This window comes from Python bivittatus, unplaced genomic scaffold (assembly GCF_059951505.1).
Source record: "Python bivittatus isolate LINGU-HERP-01145 unplaced genomic scaffold, Pbiv_v1 ctg000580_np1212, whole genome shotgun sequence".
In the NCBI taxonomy this organism is placed as follows: Eukaryota; Metazoa; Chordata; class Lepidosauria; order Squamata; family Pythonidae; genus Python; species Python bivittatus.
This window is the reverse complement of record NW_028277087.1, coordinates 5,027,490-5,053,940: the sequence shown is the minus strand read 5'-3', so window position 1 is coordinate 5,053,940 and position 26,451 is coordinate 5,027,490. Positions and strand designations below refer to the sequence as shown.

The following is a 26,451-nucleotide window of genomic DNA, read 5'->3' as shown; positions in this document are numbered from 1 at the left end:
ATCTTGTAGTTACAAATCCCACAGGCTAATTATGTGCTGTGTGAGGAAGTATTTTCTTCTGTTTATTCTAAATCTCCTGATCAGCTTCGTGTGTTGGGAAGGAGGAAGAAAAACTCATCCTGGTTCTCCTTCTCCATGCCAGGCATTATTTAATAAGCTGTGTCCCCTTCGTATGTCAAAGGACAGTGGGAAGTCTAAGGTTCCAAGCCACATAAGAAATTAGCCATTGTTCCTCCAAGCAAGAAGCTGAAGCCCCCTGGATGCTTCTGTTCAGATTGACTTCGTGGTACTTCCAAACTCTGCATCCGGCAGCCTTGCCTTATAATGGTCTTAAAGCAGCTGGCAATCTTTAAAAGCCATTTAATCAGTCGCATAATAAGGCCAAAATACTCCAAGTGCGGAAATAAGAAATGGCTTGGCAAGAAAAGTCAGCCTCAGCACTTCTACAGGAGTAGTCATTGCTTCCTAAACAGCAGGGAGTAGCTCTTGTTATAATTATTGTTCACTCTGCTAAAGAGCCAGGAGCAAGATGGGTTTAGGTGTTCAACAGGCAGAAGGCTTTGTGTTTGGTTGTGTAGAGAGCAAGACTGATGCCAGCCCTATGAGGCAGACCAGGTTAAAAAAACGACTCCACAGGAAGACCATAACTTTACTCTACTGAGATAGACTACAGCAACAGAATCTTGCACATCTGCTCATGTTTCACCTTCTCTCCCTCTTAAAGTCCACTGAGTCGAGGAAGAGCCAGCCTGAGCTTCTTCCTAACACTATCTCCTTTCCCAGGGTTTAGCAAACGCTTCTGCCCTTGTTGGTTCTATAACAGCTTCTCAATCTTCCCTTCAAGGCCATCACCATGGCTCTCTAACAAGCAGTCATGGCAGAGCAATTAGAACAATGAGTCTGAGGCTGGGTTCATATTAGGCTAAACCATGGCTTGTTTAATCCAACTTCACAAACCCTTAGCCTTAAATTATGGCTTCAAAATCACTATGGCTGGGTTTATATAAGCCACTAAGTTAGGAGGACACAACTTGGCCTAAGGGCCATATCTAGTTTGCATGGCATGTCAAATACTGGACTCCAGAAGTAGCTGGGGCTACTAAAAGGTATTTTTTAGGGGTGGCTGGGAGATTAAGGAGTGAAATAGCCTTGCACAGGCTTAAGGCATCCCCTTTGTTACTTAACCCCAAACTCTTTTTGGGGGGGTACCTTAAGAGTCAGTCTTGACTCCTGGCGACTGCCTGGATAAGTCCCTGCCGTTTTCTTGGCAACATTTTTAGAAGTGGTTTGCCCTCGCCTGCTTCTTCCTAGGCCTGAGAGAATGTGGCTGGCCCAAGGTCACCCAGCTGGCTTTGTGCCTAAGGCAGGACTAGAACTGACAGTCTCCCAGTTTCTAGGCCCTTTGACCACTACACCAAACTGGCTCTCAATAAATAAATAAAGCCAAAAGGAAAGAGACAACATTTTTGGCCCCACCAACTCTAGGAGGATTCTCCAGGCTAAAAAGGGATGCTAGTAGACGGTAGTTTTCACACCACTCTGCTAAGCCAAAGTCAAACAAGCTACATTATGGCTTAGGAGATTGCCTAAACCCGGAACAAATACCGTAAGGCATGAAGGAGAAACACGGGGAACGTCATTCTTCTAGGCATCCAGAAATACAGACAGCCACAATCACCAGCACTCTGCACTGACAGTACATGACCTGAGCTGACAAGGAAGAACAGGGTTATGCTCAGAGAAAGAGAAGAATTCTTGGTCAAGGCAGGGATCCAGAAGATATATGCTTAAGTTAATGGGGGGAGGGGGGTGTTCAGGGGCGACAATATCTTTGATAAACATCTGGCCAAGATACATTGTGTGGAAAAGCTAACTCTTTAGGAGCATAACAGATGTCAAATAGACCCCACTTCTCTCCAATTATTCTTCCTACCTGTCAAGCATCTTTATATATATAAAAAAAAAGATTAAAAAGCCTCCTTCAGAACTGCCAATTATTCTTTAGATGTCAAGAGAATGGACAGGGTCAGTCTGTGAAATTGTTACAGATGGTCCTCGCTTAATGACCCTATTTGGGGTTAGAATTTCCATCGCTAAGCAAAGCGGTTGTTAGGCAAACCATTATGTGACCGCACCACTTAGCGATGGCAATTTTGGTAGTCCCAGTTGCAGTCTTTAGGTGAGGACCTCACACTTCTCCTGCCCTGTGTGAACTGCTGGCTCCATCCCGCTGCTTCTTCCCCCGCTGGGCCTGGTGAGCTCCCTTTGGCAGACAAGCTCTGGTGCCCTGCCAGGTTCACCTCTGCTTCAAATCCCCCACCTGCTTATCTCCCCCCATCTCTGCCTCATCAGCAGTGGGAGAAAGAAGACAGCAAAGGTCAGCTGGGGGTGGCGGGGGTAGGCGATGGCAGAGTGCAGGGCAGCCAAAAGGCAGAGATGGGGGGAGACAGGTGGGTGGGGGGACTTGAAGCATATGTTACAGTCGTAAATGCGGATGGGCTGCGTCTGAATTTTGATCACGTGACTATGGGGGCATTGCAATGGCCATAACTTCGAGGACCACTCATAACTACCATTCATTTGGCACTGTTGTAACTTCAAACAGTTGCTGAATGAATGGCTGTTAAGTGAGCACTACACATAGAAGGAAAAGATCTCTTTCTATTTAAAAGTAAATTATAATGCAAAGCTGCCATGAGCCTTAGAGCAAAAGAGGTTGGAGCTAAGACAAATGACTTAGATTTCTTTTTAAAAGTTAAAATAATTCTTCCAAATCCCCTTGTTTTAAAAATCAAAATTTCCCTAGTCTGTGGGCACTAACATGGCAGATTTCTGCTCCATAGTCTCTGGTCATCATCTCAGGATATTTCTACAACTTTCTCTTTTTTCATACTGGGGACGGAAAGACAAACTTTTGATGGCAGCATTCACTAGTTTATAATCTGTTACCTACTCAGAAAAGGAAGAGTTGCTCATAGTCCTGTTATCTTTTGCATCAAGGCTCTATTCTAGGACAGTCTGATTCTTTCCCAAGTCCGGTTCTCAGCGAATAGTTCAGTTACTTGTCAAAGCTTATTGCTGATGACAAGCGTGAAACAATGATAAATCCAGCAAATAATAGAACTGCTTATGCACTGAAGTGAAAAGAGAAAACATACGCATTTGTCCCTGACTCCAGGCAGTCAGGAACTCAGCCAATGTAGGATGTAGCCCTGCTTATGAAAATTCCTTTGTATAATTGAGCTAATCTGACTCCAGTCCTGTCCTGTGTTCTTTGCATACAGCCAGATAACTGAACACAAGATGCTACCTGCAAATCCTCCATCTACCATTTACTTACTTATTTATGTTTTCATTCTATTTGTATGCCACTAAATAAGTCAAGACCCACAGCAATCCAATTAAAACATGGTGAGCGCGATTAAAATTGGAACAACAAACAATATTATTATTCCTAGGTTATTCCTAGATTCTTGCTTAGAACCACGTCATTGCAAAATACAGTGGTACCTCGGGTTACGAACGCCTCTGTTAACGAACTTTTCGGGTTACGACCAGCTCCAGCCGCAAAAATTTACCTCGGTTTGCGAACTCCGCCTCGGGGTACGAGCAGGATATGCGGCCATTTTCCCTCCCGTGCCACGGTCTGCGGCCATTTTTCCGCCCCTGACACGTGGTCCACGGCCATTTTCCCGCCCCTGACACATGATCCGCAGCCATTTTCCGCCCGACACGTGGTCTGCGGCCATTTTTCCGCCCTTGACATGTGGTCCACGGCCATTTTCCGCCCCTGACACATGGTCGTAGGGAGGGGGACTCTCCCTCCAAGCAATAGCCACTTCCCTGTCCTCCACACCAGAACGGATTAACGGTAATTACATTGAACCTTATGGGGAAATTTCCTTCGGGTTGCGACCAATTCGGGGTGCGGGTCACGGAACGAATTAAGTTCGTAAACCGAGGTTCCACTGTACCTGGTCTAAAGACCGTGATGTTTGATGGATGATTAGCCAACAATAACAATGGAAAAACTAAAATACAAGACAAAAACGGAACACAACAATTTAATTGAAATGAAGAGTTCCATCTCAAGCGGTTTTTGAAATGCTAAGAGGGAGGATGGGAGTCCTAATTCCAAGAGAAGGCTATTCCATAAGGCCGGACCAGCTCCTGGCCTCCTTTCCTCTTTCCTCATGAAAGTGGGGTAATGCAAGAGGGGTATTTACCCCCACACCCTTTTGTGTCTGATGTAAAGGTTATAAATAACGTGAAGATGCATAGAGGTGACATCACAGGGTAAGTGTGCATCCCAAATGGAAGGTTTATGGCAAAGCCCCTCTTGGGCTGAATTCGGGCTGTTTGCTGCACTAGCATGTGTACTTCTGAATAATTCACTTGCACACACGCACACACACACACACACCCCTCCTTCCCTTCTGGCTCCTTCTGTAGTTTTGTATTAAATATCTAAACTGGAATTATAAATCATGCTAAGCCATGATTATTTTAATTATGGTTTGCTGATTAAGTCATAATGAGCTGGTTCGCACATAATAATAATCATAATCTCAGCCCAAACCACACCTGGGTTTGCTTAGTGAACCCAGCTTCAGCCTGCTAAACAAATTATGCAAACGAAATCAAATTTTGCTGAAATAGGTTTTATCATTTTCATCCGTCCTTATTATGATCTCAGTTACTGATCATATAGTTTGAATATTCACCATGCAGAATGAGCCATTCTTCAAGCTGGAACACCCAAGCGAGTGTAAATGCTGCAGGAATTAGGACCGGCACCCCAGGCATCTTCACAAAAGGCCTACAACAACCCGACCTTCTTGCCCCTTGCAGTTGCTGCCAGTAAACCTGACTCTTCAAGAAAGCAGAGACCCCTCCCCTCTCATTTGGGGCAGTGATGTGGGTCAAGATCAAAACAAGAGGGTGAGTTTATGGTTACGGGGGTCAGAAGGAGGGGCTATGCAAGGACACCCCTCTTGAGGAAGTATCTTGCCTAAAGAACCTTTGAGAACCTGGTGCTCAAACTCTATGGCATCTTTTCTAAATATTCTGATTAGTGCGCTCTACAGGAAAACACTTGCTTTATTTAAAACCTCTCCCATACCTTGCCCATAGCCACAGAACTGCATGGCTATGACAATCTATGGAACCTATTTCTGTTACTTTTATTTTATTTACTAGATTTGTACCCCACGGACTGTAAAAACTTTATAAAACTGTATTTCCAGAAGCAGCTGACAATGTACCTGGGACACATAAAAACTGAAAACACAACAGGTCAATACACCCAAAAATTTACCTCTGTTAAAACTGTCTTCTTCAAAGCCAGCCCTGAAAAAAAAGAAGGACATGGTGAGGAGGTGAACACAGAAGCATGCAGTCTTTAGAGTTCCTTCCCTAAACCAGGTAGCAGCTTTGGGATGAACACTGCCAGAAAAAAATTGCTTCCCTCTATCCCTTTTACAGAAAACTTTCCAGTCTGCAATCAGACCTCTCTGTTAAAAATTCTTTTCTTCCAACTCAAAATGATCACTTGTTTCCCTTTCAGCTGCTCCCTTTTCCCCATCTTTCTAAGCCTGAGGCCTTTGCATGAGTACAAACGGATGTACAAAATATTTCAAACTCAAAATAGCTGATTTAAATTTGAAATGAACTATTCCAGTCTTGCTGGAATGTTCCAATCTTGTTCTGAAATGTTCCAAGCTCAGAAGAGGTTATCGAAACTGCTTTAAAGTCAGAATATTTCCAGTATAGTTGGGAATATGGGAGCAAATTTGAAACATGAAACATTTTGCACACCATGTTGTTTGCTTATAAACAGCTTCTATTAAATATAATGGGATTTTCTTCTGAATAAACAGAGATGTGGGCTGGAAAATTTTATGGAGTAGAAATTTTCCTCCAAAAATTTTCCACTTCAGGCAAGTCTGGCAATTTCAGAGTTGGATAGCATTTGCTTTTCCGGTGATTGTTCTGGCTCTCCCTCCCTTGCATTGAATAATGCAGCCTATGTACTCGAGCAGACTATGGATACTGAAATGAATGTGCTAATCAGAATCATATTCATTTGCATAGGAAAAATGTTCCAATGCAACATTTTCTGGAACAGACATCTCTCTGTAAGTAAACCCACATGATCTCCTGGGTAGATCTACACATTGCTAAGTTGTCCAGCTCACATTCAAGCAATCAAATTCTATCTGAACTGTACATACTAAACCTACAATTTAGTATGAACCTTAATAAGTTTATACGTCTTAATATGTCTCTGAACAACAAAATCCATCTCTCCACACAGAAAATTGGCATTCCCCAAAGAAGTCTCATCTGTCCTCCCATCCAACATTTATTTATTTATTTATTTATTTCAGGTGACGGCCCATCCTATGGGTCATAACTCTGGGAGGCTCACAAAACCATAATAAAATCGAAGGAAACAATAAAGCCAACATCCCAATATCCTAGTTTTCAAACGGAAGGAACTGAGACTTGTGATTCCCCCCTGCCCAATAACACAATCTAAAGTGGTATGGCCCAGACACAAGTCTAATATATCAATCTTCAGAACTGGATTGTGTCACTTTAAGATAATGTTTTGCATACCCTCAGAATAAGTGGGTCTTTTTTTAATCTTTTGGAGGTTGGCGCAGCTAAGGGGCAAAATCAGAGCCTTGAAAGTCTTGGATGTTTAAGGCACTCATTACAGTATATCCCCTGAACCACCTGTATCACCTCCGGTGAAAAAAGCAGATGGTTTTTCCCAGTAAAAAAAGTATATATTTTTTTCCTGTTTGGGGTTGTTTAAAGGGCAAAATAAGTGCTTTAAGCCTCTGCAAGGCTTAAGATACTCATTTGCCCTATTAAAAATGACAGAAACAGGGGAAAGAGGTCAAACATTTCAGTTCTACCTACTTCAGCAAGACTCCCATGTTACCAGCCACACGCCTTGTCTCCAGGTAGGACGTAAAAACAAAGTGCAGCCCCAAGGCCAAACAAACTACCACCCTATTTAACTTAAGTCCATTATTTGGAGAAATTATCAGTCCTCCTCTCAAGTCTTCTCTCCTCAAGACTAAACTATCCAGTTCAAGGAGAAGACCAACCAGGTTTCATCCACTGCACAGAAAAGGAGCAGCTGCAGAATGTTTTCTTTGCTCATCCCTCTAAAAAGGGCTCTTTAAAACTAGGACTTGTACAATTTGCTTTTTTTTCCCTTTCACCCTCCCAATTGCTTTTACTTTTTTGTTGTATTTGATAGGAAGCTTACAGGCTGGGATTTGAGTTATTATTAAACACGATCATCTACCCTGGAATCCTTCTTAGCTGAAGAGCAGGCAGTGATGCTTTAAATCAGGGATAGTGAATGTCTGGCCCTCGGATGTTACTGTGCAGAGCCAACAGCAAGGATGCTGTTAATTGTAATCCAGCAACATCCAGAGCAGTGTTTCTCAACCTTAGCAACTTTAAGATGTGTGGACTTCAACTCCCAGGATTGAGTAGAATTCTGGGAGTTAAAGTTCACACATCTTAAAGTTGCCAAGATTGAGAAACACTGATCCAGAGTGTCTTGAGAAATCTATAACTCAGGAAAAGGTGGAAAGAAAAGAAGAGGATGTCCAGCAACAGCAATGGGTGCACTGATGGAAGACCTGAATGGCCAGGCTGGAGACAGAACATCCTGGAAAAGATCTAGCTAAGTAGCCACTAACAGTCAGCCCTCCCTTGATGGCACATAATTCATTAATCAATCAACCAACCTCTGGAGGGCCATAGATTCCCCATTGGAGTCTGGACATTCTCTACCCTTTTGTCTATTATATACTAAACTAATAATGTCTATTAAATAAGCACACAAAAATGCTATCCTGTATTTCTGCAGTGGTACTAGAAAGCGAGTTGCTTGTATTTTCACACTAACTGCAAAGAATAGGAACTTCTTTTCTCTGCACCCAACATAAGAATGCAAGCAACTAACCGCTTTGAGATCTTCTTTTAAAAACAACCTTTACTGAATGGACTTGTTAGAAAATATATAGATCACTCCTCTACCAGCCCAATGCATTTGCATGCTGGATATGGAAGAGGGCAGAAAGAGCCCCCTTCTCTGCCAGCTGTTTACTTGCCTGCATGGGATCACAGGTTGCAAGGGTGTCAGCAGCATCTGGTCAAAAAAGTCAAGATGACCACCCCAACAGTGGGGTTGAAGCTGCACCTTTTTTAATGCATGTCATACATAAAAAATAGACAAAGCCTCAATCACACTGTTGTTTTTTTAATATAATTTTTATTAAAAGTTTTAACAGCAGTAATAAAAACTAACACAAACTAAAATAGAACAGAGAAAACAAAAAAGAAAGAGAGAAATAACAGAAAAAGCTAAAAGTGCATTAAGAAAAAAAAGTAGGAAAAATAAGAAAAAAAGAGAAATATATAAAGAAAGTTATAAAGACATGGCTTCCAATATTCTTCACAGCAGTTATAACTATATTTTAACTTCTCTCTCTAAAGGTACATCATGACTCTCTTCTTTCTATAACCTACCCTGTTTAATCAAAACCACAAATCACAAGTTCATTTTTTTTCATCTTTATGCAAAAAGTCCATAAGGAGTTTCCAGCCACCAATAAATGTAGATATTGTCCTTTCTCTAATCAAAGAAGCCAGTTTATCCATCTCAGCCCTCAATCACACTGTTGTGGCAGCCATCTTGAATATTTTGACCACACCCTGCAGATATCCCTGATCAGCTAGAAGATAAGCTGTTAAATACAAGCATATTCTAAGCCATGATTTAAAATGGTGAACCACCTCAAATACTGTACTTTAAAAAGGGAAGTGGTGCATGCTAAAAATAGTAAATAGATGGCATTTCATCATCCCCTATGTTTACATTGCTCCTCATCCAGGATGTTTGCAGCCCATGTATGTTATACAAGGCAAGCATTGCTAAGCACTACCTTTTAATTTAGCTTCTGTAATAAGAGAGTAACTCAGCCTGCTCATGATTGACAAACGTTCCTTGTCAACAATTCCATGGGGTCTTTAAGTCCCAGCCAAGAGCTCTATTTGATTTTCATTTTAATTATCAAGGCAAGAGGGAAGTATACAGGAAGCTGGATTTCACATGCGGTAAGTTTTTCCTGGTGTATGAAGAACCGGCACACACATAGCCACAAGGAAACGGAGAGTAGTCCTCAGTTACAGGACATTCACAGCTGTATGGTGTGAAGATGAAACATTTCAAGGGACAGGCATTTCCCCAGTGCTAGAGGAAGATTCCAGGGGAAAATGTGCTAGCTAATCTCTTTTCCTGCACCAGTTCCAGAGTTGGAGATTAGTGCAACCTTGAGGCTAATTAACCTAAGCAGCTTTACCTTGTAGCTCATAAGTAATAAAGTTCCTGAGCCAAGCATGGCCCAGGTAGGTCAGTACTGAAGCCCCAGAAGGGCCTGATCAGCTACTCTGGGAGGGGAAGAAAAACAGCAACAAGAATTTCTGCATGCTTCTCTTTAAAGAGCAAAGCCACCATCCGATTTGAAAGAACAACACAGGCAAAGAAAAAGAACTCCATTGGCTATCTGCTGAGACTTGCCAGCAGGCCCAGGTAAGGGGTTCTTATCTCCTTAAGAAGGTGACCCATGGCCTGGTTTCAGGGAAAAAAGCAAGACCTGATTTAATGCCAGCTTGAGGGCAATGCTGTAGGGTGGGGAAGGCTTTTGCAGGATGGGATTGCTACATGCAAACCCTCTATATCCATCTCCACTTGGGCTTCATGACTGAATGAGCAGGAGTCATAAGCAGCAGGTGGTGAGGAAGGAAACAGCCAATGAGCACATCCTACAACTGCTAGGGTTGTAAGGATCCAAGCATATCCAGACCAATTCTTCTCCAGGGGTGGTTGCTTAAACCTAGCTAAAGGCTTATTATTTATCTATTATATTTGTGTCTCGCCTTTTATTTAGGAGCTAAAGGTGGTATGCATATTGCTCCCTCCTTCCATTTTTCACAACAACCCTGTGACATAGATGTGGATGGTAGAGAATGAATAGTTAAAAGTCCCCCAGGGAGTTTTGGTGACTCAGGGGGACCAGAAGCTGGGTTTCCCCACTTCTAATCCAAAACCCTCAACCATTACACCACACTGGCTCTTGAGATTCACTTTTTCCTTGTCTTCACTGCAGTTGAGTTAGGGATTACAAATCAGGGATTGAGAAAGCCAGTACAGTGTTGTGGTGTAGGCTTGTTTACATGTAAGTACAACATAGACAAGATGTGCTCAAAGTGAGATCTTCACATTGAGGGGACCCAATCTATTCCCGTATAGTCAGGCGTATCCTAAATTTTCTTTGCCCCTTTTAAACTGATTAAAAAATTAGGAGAGAGTAAAAGGGTTAAGTTTTATCTTTTTACCAATTGCTCTAATATATTTGGATCTGATACCATTACAGGTAGTCCTTGCTAGCCAACCAAATAGGGATAGCAATTTAGATTGCTAAGCAATGTGATTGTTAAGCGAATTGGAGCTGATTTTACATTTTTATGATGGCCATTAAACGAATCATGTGGTTGCTAAGTGAATCCAGCTTCCCCATGGATGTTTTTTTGCCAAAATTCACTTAATGACCATGTGACTCACTTAACCCTGTGACTCACTTAACAACCACGGTGATTCACATAACAACCATTGTAAAAAAGTTGCAAATCGCGATCACATGACTACAGGGAGTCGTAAAGCACTTTTCCCAAGGCTGTCATAACTCTGAACCATCGTTAAACGAATGATCGTTAAGCGAGGACTATCTGTATATTACTGCAATTTCCAGGTAAGTAATTACATTAGTTTCAGGTGTGTTACCTAACTAGTTGTTCAATTCTTCCTCTTTCTCCAAGTTAGAGACAGAAGGTCAGCTTAAGCCTGGAACTCAACATCTCCAGCAGCAGGTCTGGGCTGTTCATTTCCACACCCCTACAGACTGCCCCCTTTACAGCCACGGCCCCCATTGGCATGCACCCTGCTGTAGCTTGGGAATAAGGCAAGATCCAGGATGAGAGTCCAGCAAGCTAGCCAAGCTGGAAGAGCAGCAGCAGCTTTGGCAGAACTGGTTGTTGCCTAATTTTGATTACATCCAGATTAGCATATAGAGACCAGTCTCTTAACAGAGTAATTATTAATTTATTAAGCAAGAACAACAAAGCAGGACATGCACAACAGCACAGGTTTTGGTGGACTGAAGTGTCCTCAACTGCACACATGGTTAGAGAGAATTATAAACTAAAGTCAAAGAAGATAAAATGCTGGCAGCATTAACGATAGTACTAACAGTAGTCATTCACAAAAAAATTATTCATTTTAACAGACATCCCAATATTGGCAAAGTTGAATGCGTGGATAAGAAGCCTTTGTCTCAAATTCAGGCACGCATAGAACTGAAGGCCTTAAAAGAACTGAAATCAATGCCAGTGCTGACTTAGGCTAACTGATGTTTGGCTGCGTTATGCATTACCCTGGGAGGTTGAAACCTTCCCCACTGTTTGCTTGGAGAATTTTCAGTGAAAGGAGATAGAAAAGGGAGATAGAATAAATACATCTTCCCCAACACACATGGACACATAACTTCTAGAGAGTATGGGAGTGGGGATGGAGACGAGACTCAGATGACAATGCCAATAAGTCAGGCTAAGAAAGCAATAACTGGGCATCCATAAAAGGCAAAAAAGACATGAAAAATAAGATCTCCCTCAGAACAGGTTCAGCCAAGCATGTGGAAGTTCATTTTTCCACCCATACCATGTCTAATTTGCTCTGCATTCAAACAGAAATGCAGAAGAGAGATGTTCATAAGGACCAATGACTGTTCTCCCTATTAAGCCTGGACAGCTATGGGCACAAACAGCATCATCAGGACATTAAGACATAGTTTTGAAACAATCTGTTTTGTAAGCCAGGGTTCCTCATCCTTAGCAACTTTAAGACGGGTGGACTTCAACTCCCAGAATTCCCCAGCCAGCAAGGAGGAACTCTGCTGTAAGCAACATCTTCTCTAGGCCGTTACATTGTGATCACAAATCCAGGCTGAGGTTAAGATGAAAAGTTTAAACAAAGTGAGAGCGCTGGAAGAATAAGTTATACAGAAAACCAATTCCCTAGAAATAGTGTTATCGAGAAGCATGCATTAACAGCATAAGAAAGGACTCCAAACTGTACCTGACAGTATTTCAAGTTTTAAAATATGAATGCATAAGATTAAGCTTCTGAACACCCAAGTATGGCTCCTTAGAATCTAAAACATTTCTCCCTAGCTACAACACCCCGTCACATAATTCAGAAACCTTCTTGAGCTCTGGGGGAAATTTCACCATGAGAAAGTCCTCCTTGAAGAGTAGCCAGCCGAAAGGAATAAAGGGTCTAGATGGTAGAAATGAAGAACTTTTTGGTGCAGTGACTATAAGAAGCAGTACTCAAGGTCAGAATAACAGTCAATTCATGCCACCACTATCTACTGTATGAGTATTATCTACTTCCACAGAATCTTCTCTCACTTGGCCCAGAAGGGGTGGGTGATAACACAGCTGCCAACTCTTTCAGGAAGAATGTAAAAATCACGTTACTGAAAGGTGCTTTCTTTATCCCAACCTTAGCCAGAATGACAGAAAAGAGCCAAAACAGACCCTAGCTGGGCATCCTTCAGATTCTTAATCGCCCACTGAAGGAGCCAAACCTAGAAGGCATAATAAACTTTCTTAGAACCGTCTGCAGAAGGGTTCTATCCTGATTTTTCCAGTATCTAATTTCATTGGGTGACCTCTGGTTCTAGTATTTTGGGAAGGGGGGAAATAGCTTCTCCTTGTCTACTTTATCCACACCACGCTTAATTGTGTGCATCTCAATCATGTGCCTTTTTATTCAGTTCCTTTCTCTTGGGAGACTATAAACTCCCCAAATGTTGCAACCTTTCCTCATAGGGAAACTGCTGCAACCCTTTGATCATCTTAGCTGCCCTCCTCTGAATCTTCTCTAGCTCCACTATATCCTTTCTGAGGTGCGACAATCAGAACAACACACAATTTTCCAGATGAGGCTGCACCGCTGATTAATTAATTAATGGCACCACGATATTGGCATCTCTATCTTCAATACTGTTTATTATCCCTAATATGCTGTTGGGCTTTTTTTACAGGGGATGCACACTGTGTCGACACCTTCATTGAACTGTTTACCATTACTCCAAGACCTTTTTCCTCATCAATCACTGCTAGCTCTGATCCCACAGACCCCACGAGCAGTCTTCACTCACCAGGCTGTCCTTATCCTGCTGGACAGCTCCCTAAGCACTTAGAGGGAACAAGCTTGCTCTGCTTTTCTACATTTCTGTTCAGTTTTCATGAATGTTTGCTTTATGGTTTTAATGTATTAAATCTGGCAGATATTTTGGCTCACTTTGTGGTGGTTGTTGACTGTCCTGATATCTTAAGATGAGAGATGACTTAAAAAGACTTAGTTTTCCAACCAAGACGGTTGAAAAACCCAACTTTAAGCAGATGGTGAACTTCTGGGTTCTGGGTTGAGGAATGAGGTCACCCAAATCATTCCAAGGGGGCACGTGAGTTTGTCTAGAGCAGTGTTTTTCAAAGTTGGCAACTTTAAGATGTGTGGACTTCAACTCCAGAAGTCCACACATCTTAAAGTTGCCAATTTTTAAAAACATGGTCTAGAGGGGGCTGAGAGTAATTATTTCTTAGCTTCCTTTTGTTGCTAAAGCTACTCAGCTGTAGCTTCAGGGATCCCATTCTGTCCTGACACTGTTGCCCAACACAGACATTTTCCTAGAGCCCTGAGAACTGCTGAAACTATCAAAAAGAAGGGGTGGGGAAAAGAGGAGGAAACATTCTGAATGATACTTCAGGCAGGCCTTTCGCCCCTGCCTCGTGACACAGGTTTACCGACAAAATTAGAAATATATACAGTGGTACCTTGGGTTACGAACGCCTCTACTAGCGAACATTTCGGGTTACGACCAGCTTCGGCAGGAAAATTTACCTCGGGTTACGAACGCCTCTACTAGCGAACCGGATCCGCAGCCATTTTCCCTGCTGCCACGCGGTCACGGCTTCCTGTGGGTGAGGTCGTGGTAGCAAGGAGACGTTCGGTGAGGCTTGTGGTGTGTTTTGCGGTGTTTTGCGAAGGTTTTTGCTGTGCGTGTTAGCATGGCTCCAAAGAAAATGCAGAGCAGGCTTGGCGGGAGTAAGGCTCTGAAGAGAAAATTGCCTCGGGTTGCGACCAAATTCGGGCGGAGGGCGGCACGGATTAACCGGATTTACATTGAACCTTATGGGAAACTTTACCTCGACTTGAGACCAACTCGAGTTGCAACCAGAGTCACGGAACGGATTAAGTTCGTATCCCAAGGTACCACTGTACTACTGCCTACCATGCAGGTCTGGGGAGAATAACATGCTGAAATTTATTTATTAAATTTATATGCTGCCCCACTCCCAGTGACTCTGGGCAGTTTACAAAATTAAAAAAAAAAAGAAAACTACACAACATATAAAAGGGTGGGGGATACCCAGAGATGCATACATAGTGTTCTTGCACTTTTCTCATACTTTTTCTGAATAGTTTTCAGCTGACCTTCCTTTATACACCACTCTGGGAAAGCATGGTAGTATTGAAAGACAACCTACCATTTCAAGTAACTAAACAGAATATAGAAGGAAGATTGCCAATTTAATTCCTTTCCTAATCAAAGTACATTAAGAAACTTTTGGAAGTTCTAGGTCAGTGGCAGACTGAACAATCCTCATGTGATAGTAGGATAAGTCAGAAAGGAAGTCTGTCATAACATTAGTGGGTCATCTAATCCAGTGTTTCTCAACCTTGTCATCTTTAAGTTGTGTGGACTTCAACTCCCAGAATTCCCCAGCCAGCATCCTCTCCTAGAATACCTCTGAGCGGTGATCCTCCAACCTCTGCTTTACAAAATTCTAACCAGATCTTCCAAGCCCAGATCTGGTGAACCAGGGGAGAGAAAACCCAACCATTTCCAAAGTAGAGTGGTTGCCTCCGACACTGCCGGCCTTCAGAAAGGCTTGAAAATCCTGGTTCTCTTCTCAGGTGCCGGGGCTGATTGGAACTGTTGCTGAAACGATGCAACAAGAATTCCAGTCACCTTTTAATTTTTTTGTTGCTATTTTTAATTATATTGCTTTTTGTTGGTTATTGGTTGTACACCACCCAGAGTCACAATTGTCTGAGTTCGGCAGCCGTAGAAATGCAATCAATCAAACTGGAAGAAAGGATGACTAGGTTCACACATCATGTCATGCCACTCTTGACTTATTCATGGTTTATTGAATAAACTTGAATAAATTGGTGAATAAAATTGGATAGTCTCACACAACACATTAAGTGAAAACCAAACAAATTCATAATATGGTTTATGGTAGTAGTACATAGACACTGCCGATAAGTAGGGAGGAAAGTCCAGATAAGCACCTAGATACTGAAGACAGGTAGTCCTTGCTTAACAACCATTCATTTAGCAACTGTTCAAAGTTGCAACAGCACTAAAAAAAGCTACTTACGACCGTCACAGTGCCCCTGTGGTCACATGATCACAATCTGGGCGCTTGGCAAGCAGCTCGAACTTACAACAGTTGCAGCACTCTGCAGTCACGTGATCGTCATTTGCGACCTTCCCAGATGGCAAGCAAAATCAAAGGGGAACAGTGTGATTCGCTTAATGACCATGTGATTCACTTAACAACTGTGGTGATTCGCTTAACAACCACTGCAAAATTGCTGTAAAATCGGGTATGGTCATGTGATGCCTAGCTTAAAAACCACCCTGCTTAATAATTCATTTTTTGGTCCCTCTTGTGGTCATTAAGCAAGGACTATCTGTACTGATTTGAACCATATAGTTAAACCTTTGATGGGTAGACATTGGATGAGTAAGTATTCCAGGCTCACACATCCACTAAGCTCCCAGTGCCTGAGCAATCAACATTGTGCTTCCCAGGACAAAGCAGAAGAAAGAAATAGCTGCTAAACATTTCACCATCTGTGCTTTTGCTGTCTGCCTACTAGGCAGTCTCTTTGTTGGTGGGTCTTAATTACACTCCCTACAGCTGGCATGCAGGGCAGTAAGTGGCAGTGAACATTCAAAACAAAATGTGTGGCATTCAAATAGACGAAAGCAGAACCCCTCCTCCTCACCCCAGGTGACAAACCAGCCTCCCAAATCTTGCATCCTACACCCTTAACCCTGCTATGGGGTCTTGGGGTATGTGTGTGGAGGAGGACGGGTTGCTCAGTTTGCTTACCTCATATTCAGAGTTTTTTTAAAAAATCCTTTCATATCTCAAACTGCTCCTTTTTGTAGTAGAAAAACCAATGAGAGCTCGTAAAACTGTAATGTCAGTAGTTGAATAGCTTAACAATTGAAGCAACTGAGAGTGAAGCACACAGTGGGCCTGAAGCAAGGGGTATGTAGTTCCAAATTCCCAGCATCCTATCCCACGGGACCAGATGGCATTCTTTGCTAGTGGCCCTTTATGTTCTAAAAGAGAACCTTGCTTCCAACCTCCCACCCCAGCAGTCTGCTTCTTAATGTGACAGCTCTCCCCTGACTCAGGGTAAGGTGTGGCCTGAATCGTGCTGCATTATTCATCTTGGCAGAAGCATCAGAGATCAGTACACTCACCGCCAGTGCCGGTCTAAGACATTTGAGCTCTCATCGAGCAAGGGCTAAACTACTTCACAGAGAACTGTGTTTTGCCTCAATCTATTCCCCTAAACCTTGCTGGCTGAGGCAGCCCATTTTCATCTTCCTATACAACAGAGGTGGGCATCTGCTGAGGTGCAGGCCTCAGCAAGGTCTCCCTGCAATCTTCTGAAGCAGTGTTCCTCAACCTCGGCAACTTTAAGATGGGTGGACTTCAACTCCCAGAATTCCCCAGCCAAAGCAAAAAGCCAAACAGTGTTCTGGAGCCTCAGACAGCGACTCTCATCAGTGCCTGCTCTGATTCACTCCAAGTGGGCAACGTGAAACAGAGGGAGCAGGGAGGAGCACCAGCAGCTTCCCACCATCTGGAAAGTTACCCAAGGACAAAGAAAGAAAAAAGAAAAAAAAGAATGGACAGCCTCAATAACAAACTCCCAATGCGCTTCTGGGTGCACTGTATAGGATCTTTTTATATAGTTGGACTTTTTAACGAATTAATGTGGGTATTTATATTTTTAACTGTTTTCGGGTTTTACTTGAATTGTGAGCCTCCCACCGTCACCCTCCAGGGAGATGGACAGCATACTAATTAATTAATTAATTAATTAATTAATTAAATGGTTGTCACCTGTAAAACCCTACCTGGCATAGGGCCAGGCTACTTATGGACCACTTGTCTCTGATTGTTTCTGCTTGCCCACCAGAACTAACGGAGAGGCCCTGCTCCGGGTCCCTTCCATTAAGCAATGTCACCTTGCTGGACCCAGAAGTTGTGCTTTCTCTTTTGCAGGTCTGCTCTGTGGAACAGCATCGCTCTAGAGATCTACATGGCCCCAGCGTTGCTAGCCTTTTGCATGGCACAACAGACTGGCGATTCCCCCAGGCATTTGGGCCAGGAGGTCAACTGAGTCTGCTGGTGGATTGGTTTTATCATTTTTTAATTTCTATTTTAAGTTGGGAACGGTTTCTGCAAACTCAGACATGGGTTATTTGGATTACTGGCCCAATTGTTGTTGGCTTTAACTCCATGTGCTGCCAACAGTCACCGCTCTGAGATGGGTGGCCATATAAATAGTTTAGATAAATAAATAATAAAAAAGTAGGCAGCAGGCCCAATGAAGGCTGCTTTACCCAATGGTTCCACCCACAGGAATAACTATAGAGGCTGAGAAAGGTCTTTATAACCTGAGTTCATCCCACAGGTTATTTATTTTTGGTTAACCTGAGTTTTATTAAATATGCCATAAGCTGAGTTCATATAACATACAAAGCCATCAACCATAATTTACAATCTACAGTGTATGGATTTACCCAGCACATTAAAGCCACGTTTGTTCAACACGCTCCAAGAAAGCTGCAGCTAGTGAATGTGCAGTGCCATTTTAACCTTCCTCCCTCAGCTCTTTAACTGAGGCTTCAGGTTCTAAATGGTAATCTTGGATTGTTTTAATCTAAATTTAACCTAAATTAGTTTGTTGAAGGTTACTGCATCTGAATTAAAGGAAGCCAAGGTGGCAGCCATTTAGGATCAAGTCTGAAGCACCATGTGTGGGGAGAAGACAGAGGGCACTCCTCACTTTTTTTGGGGGGGGTGCCTTCGAGTTAGTGTTGGCTCCTGGTGACTGCTTGGAGAAATCCCTGCAGTTTTCTTGGCAAGATTTTTCAGAAGTGGTTTATAATCATCTCCTTCCTAGGGCTGAGAGAGGGGGACTGGCCCAAGGTCACCCAGCTGGCTTCATGCCTAAGGCAGGACTTGAACTCACAGCCTCCTGTTTTCTAGCCTGATGCCTTAACCACTACACCAAACTGGCTCTCCGTCGCCTCGCACTATTTATGGTTTCTTATTTAGCTTGTTTTACAAACTTGGCCTACGTCAAACCCAAACAAATCACATTATCATTCAGCATAATGAGACATACAAACTTGCTGCCCCTTAAGCCTCGATTTTCCTCAGGACACAGACATGGTGCCAGTTTGTATTATCCTTAACTGCCTTCACATCTTTCCTTAAAACCTCATCATTTATGAGCTAAACCCTGCATGGCTGCAGTGGAAGGGTGCCTTTTAAGTGTGCAAACCCTGTTTTAGGGCTCTTTGGGAGACAGAGAGCAACCTAACCTTCTGCTGATTTGTGCCACAGGGTGCATGCATGTCAGTAAGCCATAATGTGTTGGTTTTGCTCTGGTTTACCATAATGTGGAGATCCAGCCACTGTGGTTTGGAAATCACAGTTTATGGCTTCATGTTATGTATGAATCAGGCTTCTGTGGCTTAATTTGATCTGTGAATCACAGCTCAGTTCAAACTGCATGCCAAGCTGTGACTTATATGAACTATGATTTAGAAGTCAAGATATGTTTCAGAGCTTCCCTCCAGCTTTCACAGCTGCATGTCACATCCTGCTATCCCTGCATAGCCCTTTGCTCTGAAGCCAGAGCAAAAAGCAAACAAAGGTTTGCCAATTCTGACATCACACCAAAGCATAACTAACTTAAATCATGGCCTGTGCGCTCACTTTAAATCACAGTATACAATCTGTGCTTTGTGCCCACTTCAGTTCAAAACTCTATGGTTTCTCAGTTCAAATTCCATTCCAAATTATGGTTTGCCTCTGTGATTTGACGCAGTATCTGAATGGGGCTATGAGTGACCACTCAGAACAAAATTATACAGTCTCGCAAATTTCTCCAAAGTGAAAACCAGGTGGCAAGGCAACAAGGTTGCTTGCCATTTTTTTTGTAAAGCCCCCCGCCGTTCCTCTAGCTCCCCCCTCTTCCTTGTCCCACATTTCCCCTACATTTCAGCATAATTTGCTCAGGACTAAAAAGGTTCTATGCATATCTTCCCAAGCTACTTAGCACCCCTAAGCCATGCTGCAACCAAAGCAATGAGTGCTGTTCAAAATGGCTATATGCAGCCTTCTCTTTCTCTCTCCACAACACACACACACCCAACATTGCTTAAGCACCTTCCAGAAGAAAGGGAACAAAATCAGCCAGGGTTTCTCACAAAAATGCAGAAGCAGCCTGATCACCAGATTTACAGAACTCATAGTTACAAAGCTTGTGCTTCTAGCTCTTTATATAACTTTTTTTAAAATTAAATTCTTACGTAGGCAATCCAAATTATGCACAGAAAGAAAACCAAACAAAACCCCAATTGTCCCCCAAAGCAAACAGGAATCAGCACATATGCATGAAGGCCAATAAATTGTTTCCATCTCTCATTTCAGGTAAATGTTTTCTATTTTTATAACATTCTGACTCTGGGAGGTTGGGGTGAAAACAAAAAACTGTACAAGGTATAGGAGGCTAATCTACTTTTCAGATAATCAGGTAAGGATGGAGAATGTGGTCCATCATCTGATTTTACCAGGCATTGCCCATGCACTGCTGGGACTAGCTTTGCAATCATAAGGACTAGAATCATATTTTTAAACAAAAAGCAACATTTTCAAGAAATGGAATTAGCTGTCAAGTGAACTGTAGCCTTATTGGCCACTAACACAATCAGATGTTTAAAGAGCCAGAATCCTGTGGGTAACTGGAATATCAGGATACAGAAGGATTTGGTTATCAATCCAAGTAGGCCCAAAACACCTACATGTTGAAAACCAGACACATCAAGCTCTGAGCTTCCTTCTAAGGAAGCCTTATTAGTGACCTCCCACAAGTTAATAGCTTGCAAAACATTTTACTCTCTAAAGCCTGGGATTTTTTGCAGGCGAGAAATGGAAGGGGCTAGTGAGAGACACAGAACATTATTTTTCTCCTTTGCCAGTCCATTACATTTCTGATGGGACTCCTTCTGCAACCAGAATAACTAGCTGGCAAAGGAGAAACAGTGTGCCACGATGACTGAGGTTTTATAACATGACATTTAAGAACCCTTGTTACAATCCAGCCACAATAATACAGTTCAGCCACACTCTCATTTCTTTGCATACTGATGAGATTTCTAAAATCCCTTCTAGTAATGCACCTGCCACAAAGGATTTAAGAGACATGGTGCCAACATCCCGTGCCTCATCCAGTACCCCCACTCTTCAGGTTGTGACCAAGCCAATGGCAACCCACTTTGGCCACTGCATGGGGTAGGGAGGGGGGAATTGCATGCAAAAAGCAAGCTTGTTAATTCTGTCTTGTGTCTTGCCTGGAATCCACATCAAGAGCAATTACTGTTCACTCTGGCTCTTTAAGCTCCACTCCCAGCCGTATTAAATATTTATGAGACAAATATGCAAAGTGCAACAAGCTTTACAGCCCCCAGAAAAAGACATCTGAGACAACTTAATACCACGCAGCAATTATGTTGATGTTGTTGGTGAAACGTGCCTTAAAACCTGATTTTTATTTATATTTATTTATAATACATACACATATATATCAAAGATACACATGTTTATGCCTTAAGTTGGACACATACAACACAGTAAACCATAAAGCCTGATTTACAATAAAAACATTACAGTTGTTAAAATAACAACATCAGGGTTCATATTTCAGACTAAATCCACTAATGGTTAAGTCCAGTGGAAAGATGCAGGTTTGAGTCCACCCTTGACTATGAAAGCTTACTGGAAGACTTTGGGGCAGTCATTCTCTCTCAGCCTACCTCACAGGTCCACGGCTGTGGGGAAAAACAAGAGAAGATGTACTGTGTATGCCACCTTGAGCTCCTGAATGTAAAGTTGAGATGTAAATCTAACAAATAAGTAAACCAGAACAAAACAAACCACATTATGGCTTAGTATTATGTGAGAACCCTAATCTATGACTAGGGATATCAAGCATAACCTTCAGGTGCAGAAAGGACCATTACAAGTCCTACCACCACAGGTAGAATATTCAGAGTCATGCCTCATTCCCATAACCCAAAACGCAATGTGGGCTTTAATACTGTGAATTCAAATTTGGCCGTGAATCTTTAGAGTAATGAAGAGTAATGAAGACATTAGAGTAATGAAGACTCCTGAATGCAGATAGGAGTCTGGGAACATATACACAAATTAACCCATCTAGAATAAATTGCAACCCTTAGTACTGTTATCACCAGGAACACTTTGTGAATCCCAGCTTCACCCACACACATCCATTGAAAGGTGGGGGGGAACACAACCTTGATTTATCCAGGCTCATTATCACATGCTAGTTAAGGGGCACAGCAAATGACTCATGATAAAGAAGGGATAAGTTTTAATCTTTACGCACTATTTTTAATTGTGGGAGGGGGATGCAATTTCCTTTACCGTTGACAGTACTCTGCATTGCTGCAACAGAAAAATGATTAAAAATTACTTTTCCTTCCAACAAAGATCTTCTTTTTTAAATAGCAAGCTTAAAAAGTAAAGTCACCAACTTTGGTTGAACTGAAGTTTAATAAGATTAAATTAGCTAGAAAGCAAAAGATGCAGCATATTTCAAATTTTCACAAGGCTGATTTTAAGTAACCTGTACGCTGAAATATGCACCATATCTAAATTCTAGTGTGGAGGGATGAGAACATCCCCTGGGGGAGGGTGAAGAAAGAACAAGCTGTGTTCTCAATTTTAAAAATAAAGTCTAAAAAGATGTAGTGGGAGAAGCATCCTTTTGAGGGTATGGTGAAAGATCCTATTTAAATTCTTAAAGAACTGAGGCAAAGCAGGATTTTTTTGGGGGGGAGGTGAAGAATAAAGCCCAAAGTTATTTAATATGTGAGGGTCAGGGTGATGATGAAAGTCTGGATTATGTCCAGATTATGTCATATTCCTTTCATGCTATTAAGGGTGTCCTGTCCATCTTCCCCCAACAATACTGCCTGCAGCTGACCAATTTTCTCCCTTCTGCCTCCACCCTAATGACATAGCTGTCCTCTTCTCAACTCATAAAATTGCAGAGTAAGCCCCCTTTCCACTGATCTATACAACCTCTATCTCCCACTAGAATTTCACCACTCCTGCCTCCTCCTTTATCCCTCCTTCTCTAACGATACCTCTCCCAAGACCACCAAGATTTCTCCCCCAAAACTACATTTTCTGTCCTTTGCCTGCTTCCAAGATTTTTGTTAACTCTCCCAAGGCACCCATTACTTAGTATTTATTGTAAACCCCAAATCACTTCTCCAGTCCCACACTCCTGCTTCACTTTTCTCTAATCCTCCCCATGCCTGGGTTCTCCCCCACTTTTTCAGCCTCTCCTTAAACTCCCTGATTTTTGCCAAACAGTCTTAAAAATTCCCCACCCAGCTTCTCCCCTGCAAATCTGCCTGCTGCATCCCATTGTAAATTTCCTCCCCCCACAACTTTTTATTGTTATACATCAGCAGCATTATACTCAAGAAACCCTCAGTGTCCCCCTCCTGATTTTTTCCATTCCACACCCTATTATCTCATCCAATATACACTTATATACCATAAATCTATATTATCCCTATATGCTCCTCTCTGGTCACTATACTACTGTTTCCCTAAACTACTAATGCTAATTACACTGATGGTTGATAATAATTATGCTGGTAATATGTAGAACCCAGCAACTCCTCCTAGCAATGCATCGAAAATGCTTTTCCTAATAACAACAACAGACAATATGTACTTTTACCCCTTCCTGGATTTGCACCAAAATCCATCATTGTAACCCAATCTCCACATTTTAATGTGCAATCTCCACACCCCTAAATTTTATACTGATGAACACTGATACTATTGCTCATAACCCCACAATTGTTTTTCAACCTCTCAGCACAGATCTGCCAGCATGTCCTCCAAACAAGTACTGTTACCAATGTTAAATGTTCTGATGGGAATGTTAACAGTATTAATACTGTTGGGTAGTTGGCTGAATCACTAACAGCCCAACAGTAACTTGTATCAATAAATGCCATGTTATTAAATAACCTTTAGGATTCCCCCTCCCCAAAGTATCCAAACTACCATTCCTGCAGCAAAGTCTCATACTAATACCAAGAAAAACAGGGCTACCTTTAAATCTTCACTTCCAATACAAGCCACACTGTTTATCATTATCCATAACCCAGTCTCCCCCCCACCATCATTCAGCAGATATAACTACCGATAAACCCGAACTGTATCATCAGCGCCTACACTGACAACAGCCCAAGATCCAGACCCTCTTTCCCCCAACAGTATTCAATATTAGCCATCAACCCAGTCATGGTCTCCCTCAGTAACAGTAGCAACAAACCAGGATTAGCCTCAAGAGCCTCGTGATTCCGCCTCCCCCTCCCCAGACACGGTTTTGCACTCATGATTATAACTGAAGGACGAGAATTGATAAAACAATACGGGTAATTACAGGCATCCCTCCTCACGTTCAGCCACAGCTGCCTGAGGGCTCCGTGCCCTCGCTCCGCCACGGCACCCGCGGATGCTCTTCGTCCCCGAGGGGGAAAGCAGCTGGACCGGAGGGCGAGCAGCTGCGGGCGGGCAGCCGAGCGCATCGCGGGCGGAAGGGACGGCTCCCCTCCCGAAGCGGGGCCCGGGCGATGAGGGGCGACCCCCGCCCCTGCTCGGGGAGGATGCCACCTGGGCCCTCCCTCCTCAGGACCGGCCACCCGCCGGACCGGTCCGGCGGGGATGATGGGGCCGCCTCCTTCGCTTTACCTCCTGCCGCTGCGGGATCCGTCGGCGCCCCCCAGCCGCCCGCCTCGGGGGTGACGGCTCCGGCTCCCGCCTCGGCCCCTCCGGTGGAGCCCGCCTCGTCGGACGCCTCCAGGTCCATAGCTGGCGGAGGCCCGGCCTCGCCTCGCCTCGCCTCGCCTCGCCTCAGCCGCCGCGACCCGCTGCCGCCGCTTCGGCTAAGCAGAAGGAGAGGTAGAGACCGGGCGGGAGACGACTCGGCGGCAGCGCGCACGCGCCAGCCTGGAGGCCGGGCCACGAAGTCGGAGGGCTAGAGCGCCCCATGAGGGAGCGGAAGAGGAGTCTGTGACGGTTCGGCCGTCCCCTCCAGCTGGCTCCCGGTCTGGCTTTAGGGTGTTCGGTAGGCTGGGGGGACGCTCTGGGAAGGTGGCGCTTTTCTATTGCGTTTGAGCCGGTGGTCGGGGAGCGTGTGGCGCGGAGTTGCTCTCCTTAGGACCCGGGAGACGGTTTGGGCTCGCGGAACGTCCAGACGGGGGGAGGGGGGGTGCTGCATTTTTCTCCCCGAGGAAGAAACTTTAGTCTGCAAGCGCGTGTGCGGTGCTGCTCTTTAATCATGATTCGTGGCATAAACCACAGCTGACTGGTTTCACTAATAGCTGTAAATCATGGTCTACAACATTTGCGAAATTAAACAAATCACCGGACGGCTGAGCAGGATGTTCCAACGAGAATCAGACTGAAACTGCACTACGTGCCCTTACGCTCTTTCAACTTCCCCTGTTTACTTGGGCTATTTCTTGAGGATAAAACTAGAAACCAGGCAGTGCCATCTTAGACGTCAATTCAGAGCAAATACTTATTTGTTTATGCTTTTTAATAAACATGGTTAGTTGGAAAAGTTGGAGGAGGAGAACCGTGTTAGTCTATGGTGACAAAAAATCAGGACGAGTCTGGTAGCATCTTTCATCCTTGAGGGAGGGAGTGTTTAAGAGGCGCCGGTGCTTCCCCTCCTCAAGAAGCCATCACTGGATCCCACCATACTGGACAATTTTCGCCCAATCCCCCCTCCCCTCCCCTTTTTAGGGAAGGTGGCTGAGAAGGTGGTGGCGTTGCAGCTCCAGCGGATCCTGGAGGAAAGAGATTATCTGGACCCCTTCCGGTCAGGTTTCAGGCCCGGATTCGGGATGGAAATGGCATTGGTCACACTCATGGATGATCTTTGGTGGAAGCGGGATGGGGGTAGTACACCCATCCTTGCTCTTCTTGACCCCTCAGTGGCTTTCGATACCATCAGCCATGGTGTCCTTTTCGGTTGACTTGGAGAGTTGGGAGTGAGCACAGTTTTGTGCTGGTTCTCTTCCTTCCTCCAAAGTCGATCCCAATTGGTGTTGATTAGGAGCGAGAGGTCCAGCCCGCAGCCCCTCCTTTGTGGGGTGCCACAGGGTTTGGTACTTTCTCTGCTCCTTTTTAACACCTACATGAAACCACTGGGTGAGATCATTAATGAGGTATCATTAATATGCAGATGATACTCAATTATACATCTCGGTCCCAGATGACCTGAGTGATGCTGTGACCATCCTTTCACAGTGCCTGGAGGCTGTAGGGGTCTGGATGGGGAACAACAAGCTTCAGCTGAACCCCGGTAAGACGGGGTGGCTGTGGATTGGAGTTCCCTCTGTATCCAGGAATTTACCATCTTTGATTTTGGACAGGGTTGCACTACCCCAGACACATGCGGTCTGTAATCTGGGGGTCCTCCTGGACTCACAACTCCTGCTCAAGGAGCAGATGGCAGTTGTGGCCAGGAGGGCCTTCACCCACCTTCATGTGGTGCACCCTTCCTGCATCAGGAGGCTTTCCGGTCAGTCACTCATGCCCTGGTCATCTCTCGGTTAAACTATTGCAATGCACTCTACACAAGGCTACCCTTGAAGAGTATCTGGAAGCTACAGCTGTTCAAAATGTGGCCACGCGGACAATCTTGGGTGCCCCAAGGATGGCACATATAACACCTCTGCTGCAGGAGCTGCATTGGGTGCCAGTTTGCTTCTGGGTCCAATTCAAGGCGTTGGTTATCACTTTTAAAGCCCTACATGGCATGGGTCCAGGTTACCTGTGGGACCG

At 43.8% G+C, this 26,451-nt stretch overlaps 1 protein-coding gene across 8 annotated transcripts in view; it reads right to left on the bottom strand.

The window, feature by feature from the left end:
* The window catches only part of PIP5K1C (phosphatidylinositol-4-phosphate 5-kinase type 1 gamma), a 58,940-nt gene extending 34,346 nt beyond the window's left edge, over window positions 1-24,594 (bottom strand). For all 8 annotated transcript variants that reach the window (XM_088149405.1, XM_088149409.1, XM_088149411.1 and 5 more), the window contains exons 1-2: window positions 24,349-24,594; window positions 5,318-5,349 (exon numbers count right to left, since the gene is read on the bottom strand). In XM_088149405.1, coding sequence (XP_088005531.1) covers window positions 5,318-5,349; window positions 24,349-24,466 — 150 coding nt within the window. In that variant the 5' untranslated portion in view covers window positions 24,467-24,594. The remainder of the gene's footprint in view (window positions 1-5,317; window positions 5,350-24,348) is intronic.
* Between the last annotated feature and the right edge of the window lie 1,857 nt (window positions 24,595-26,451).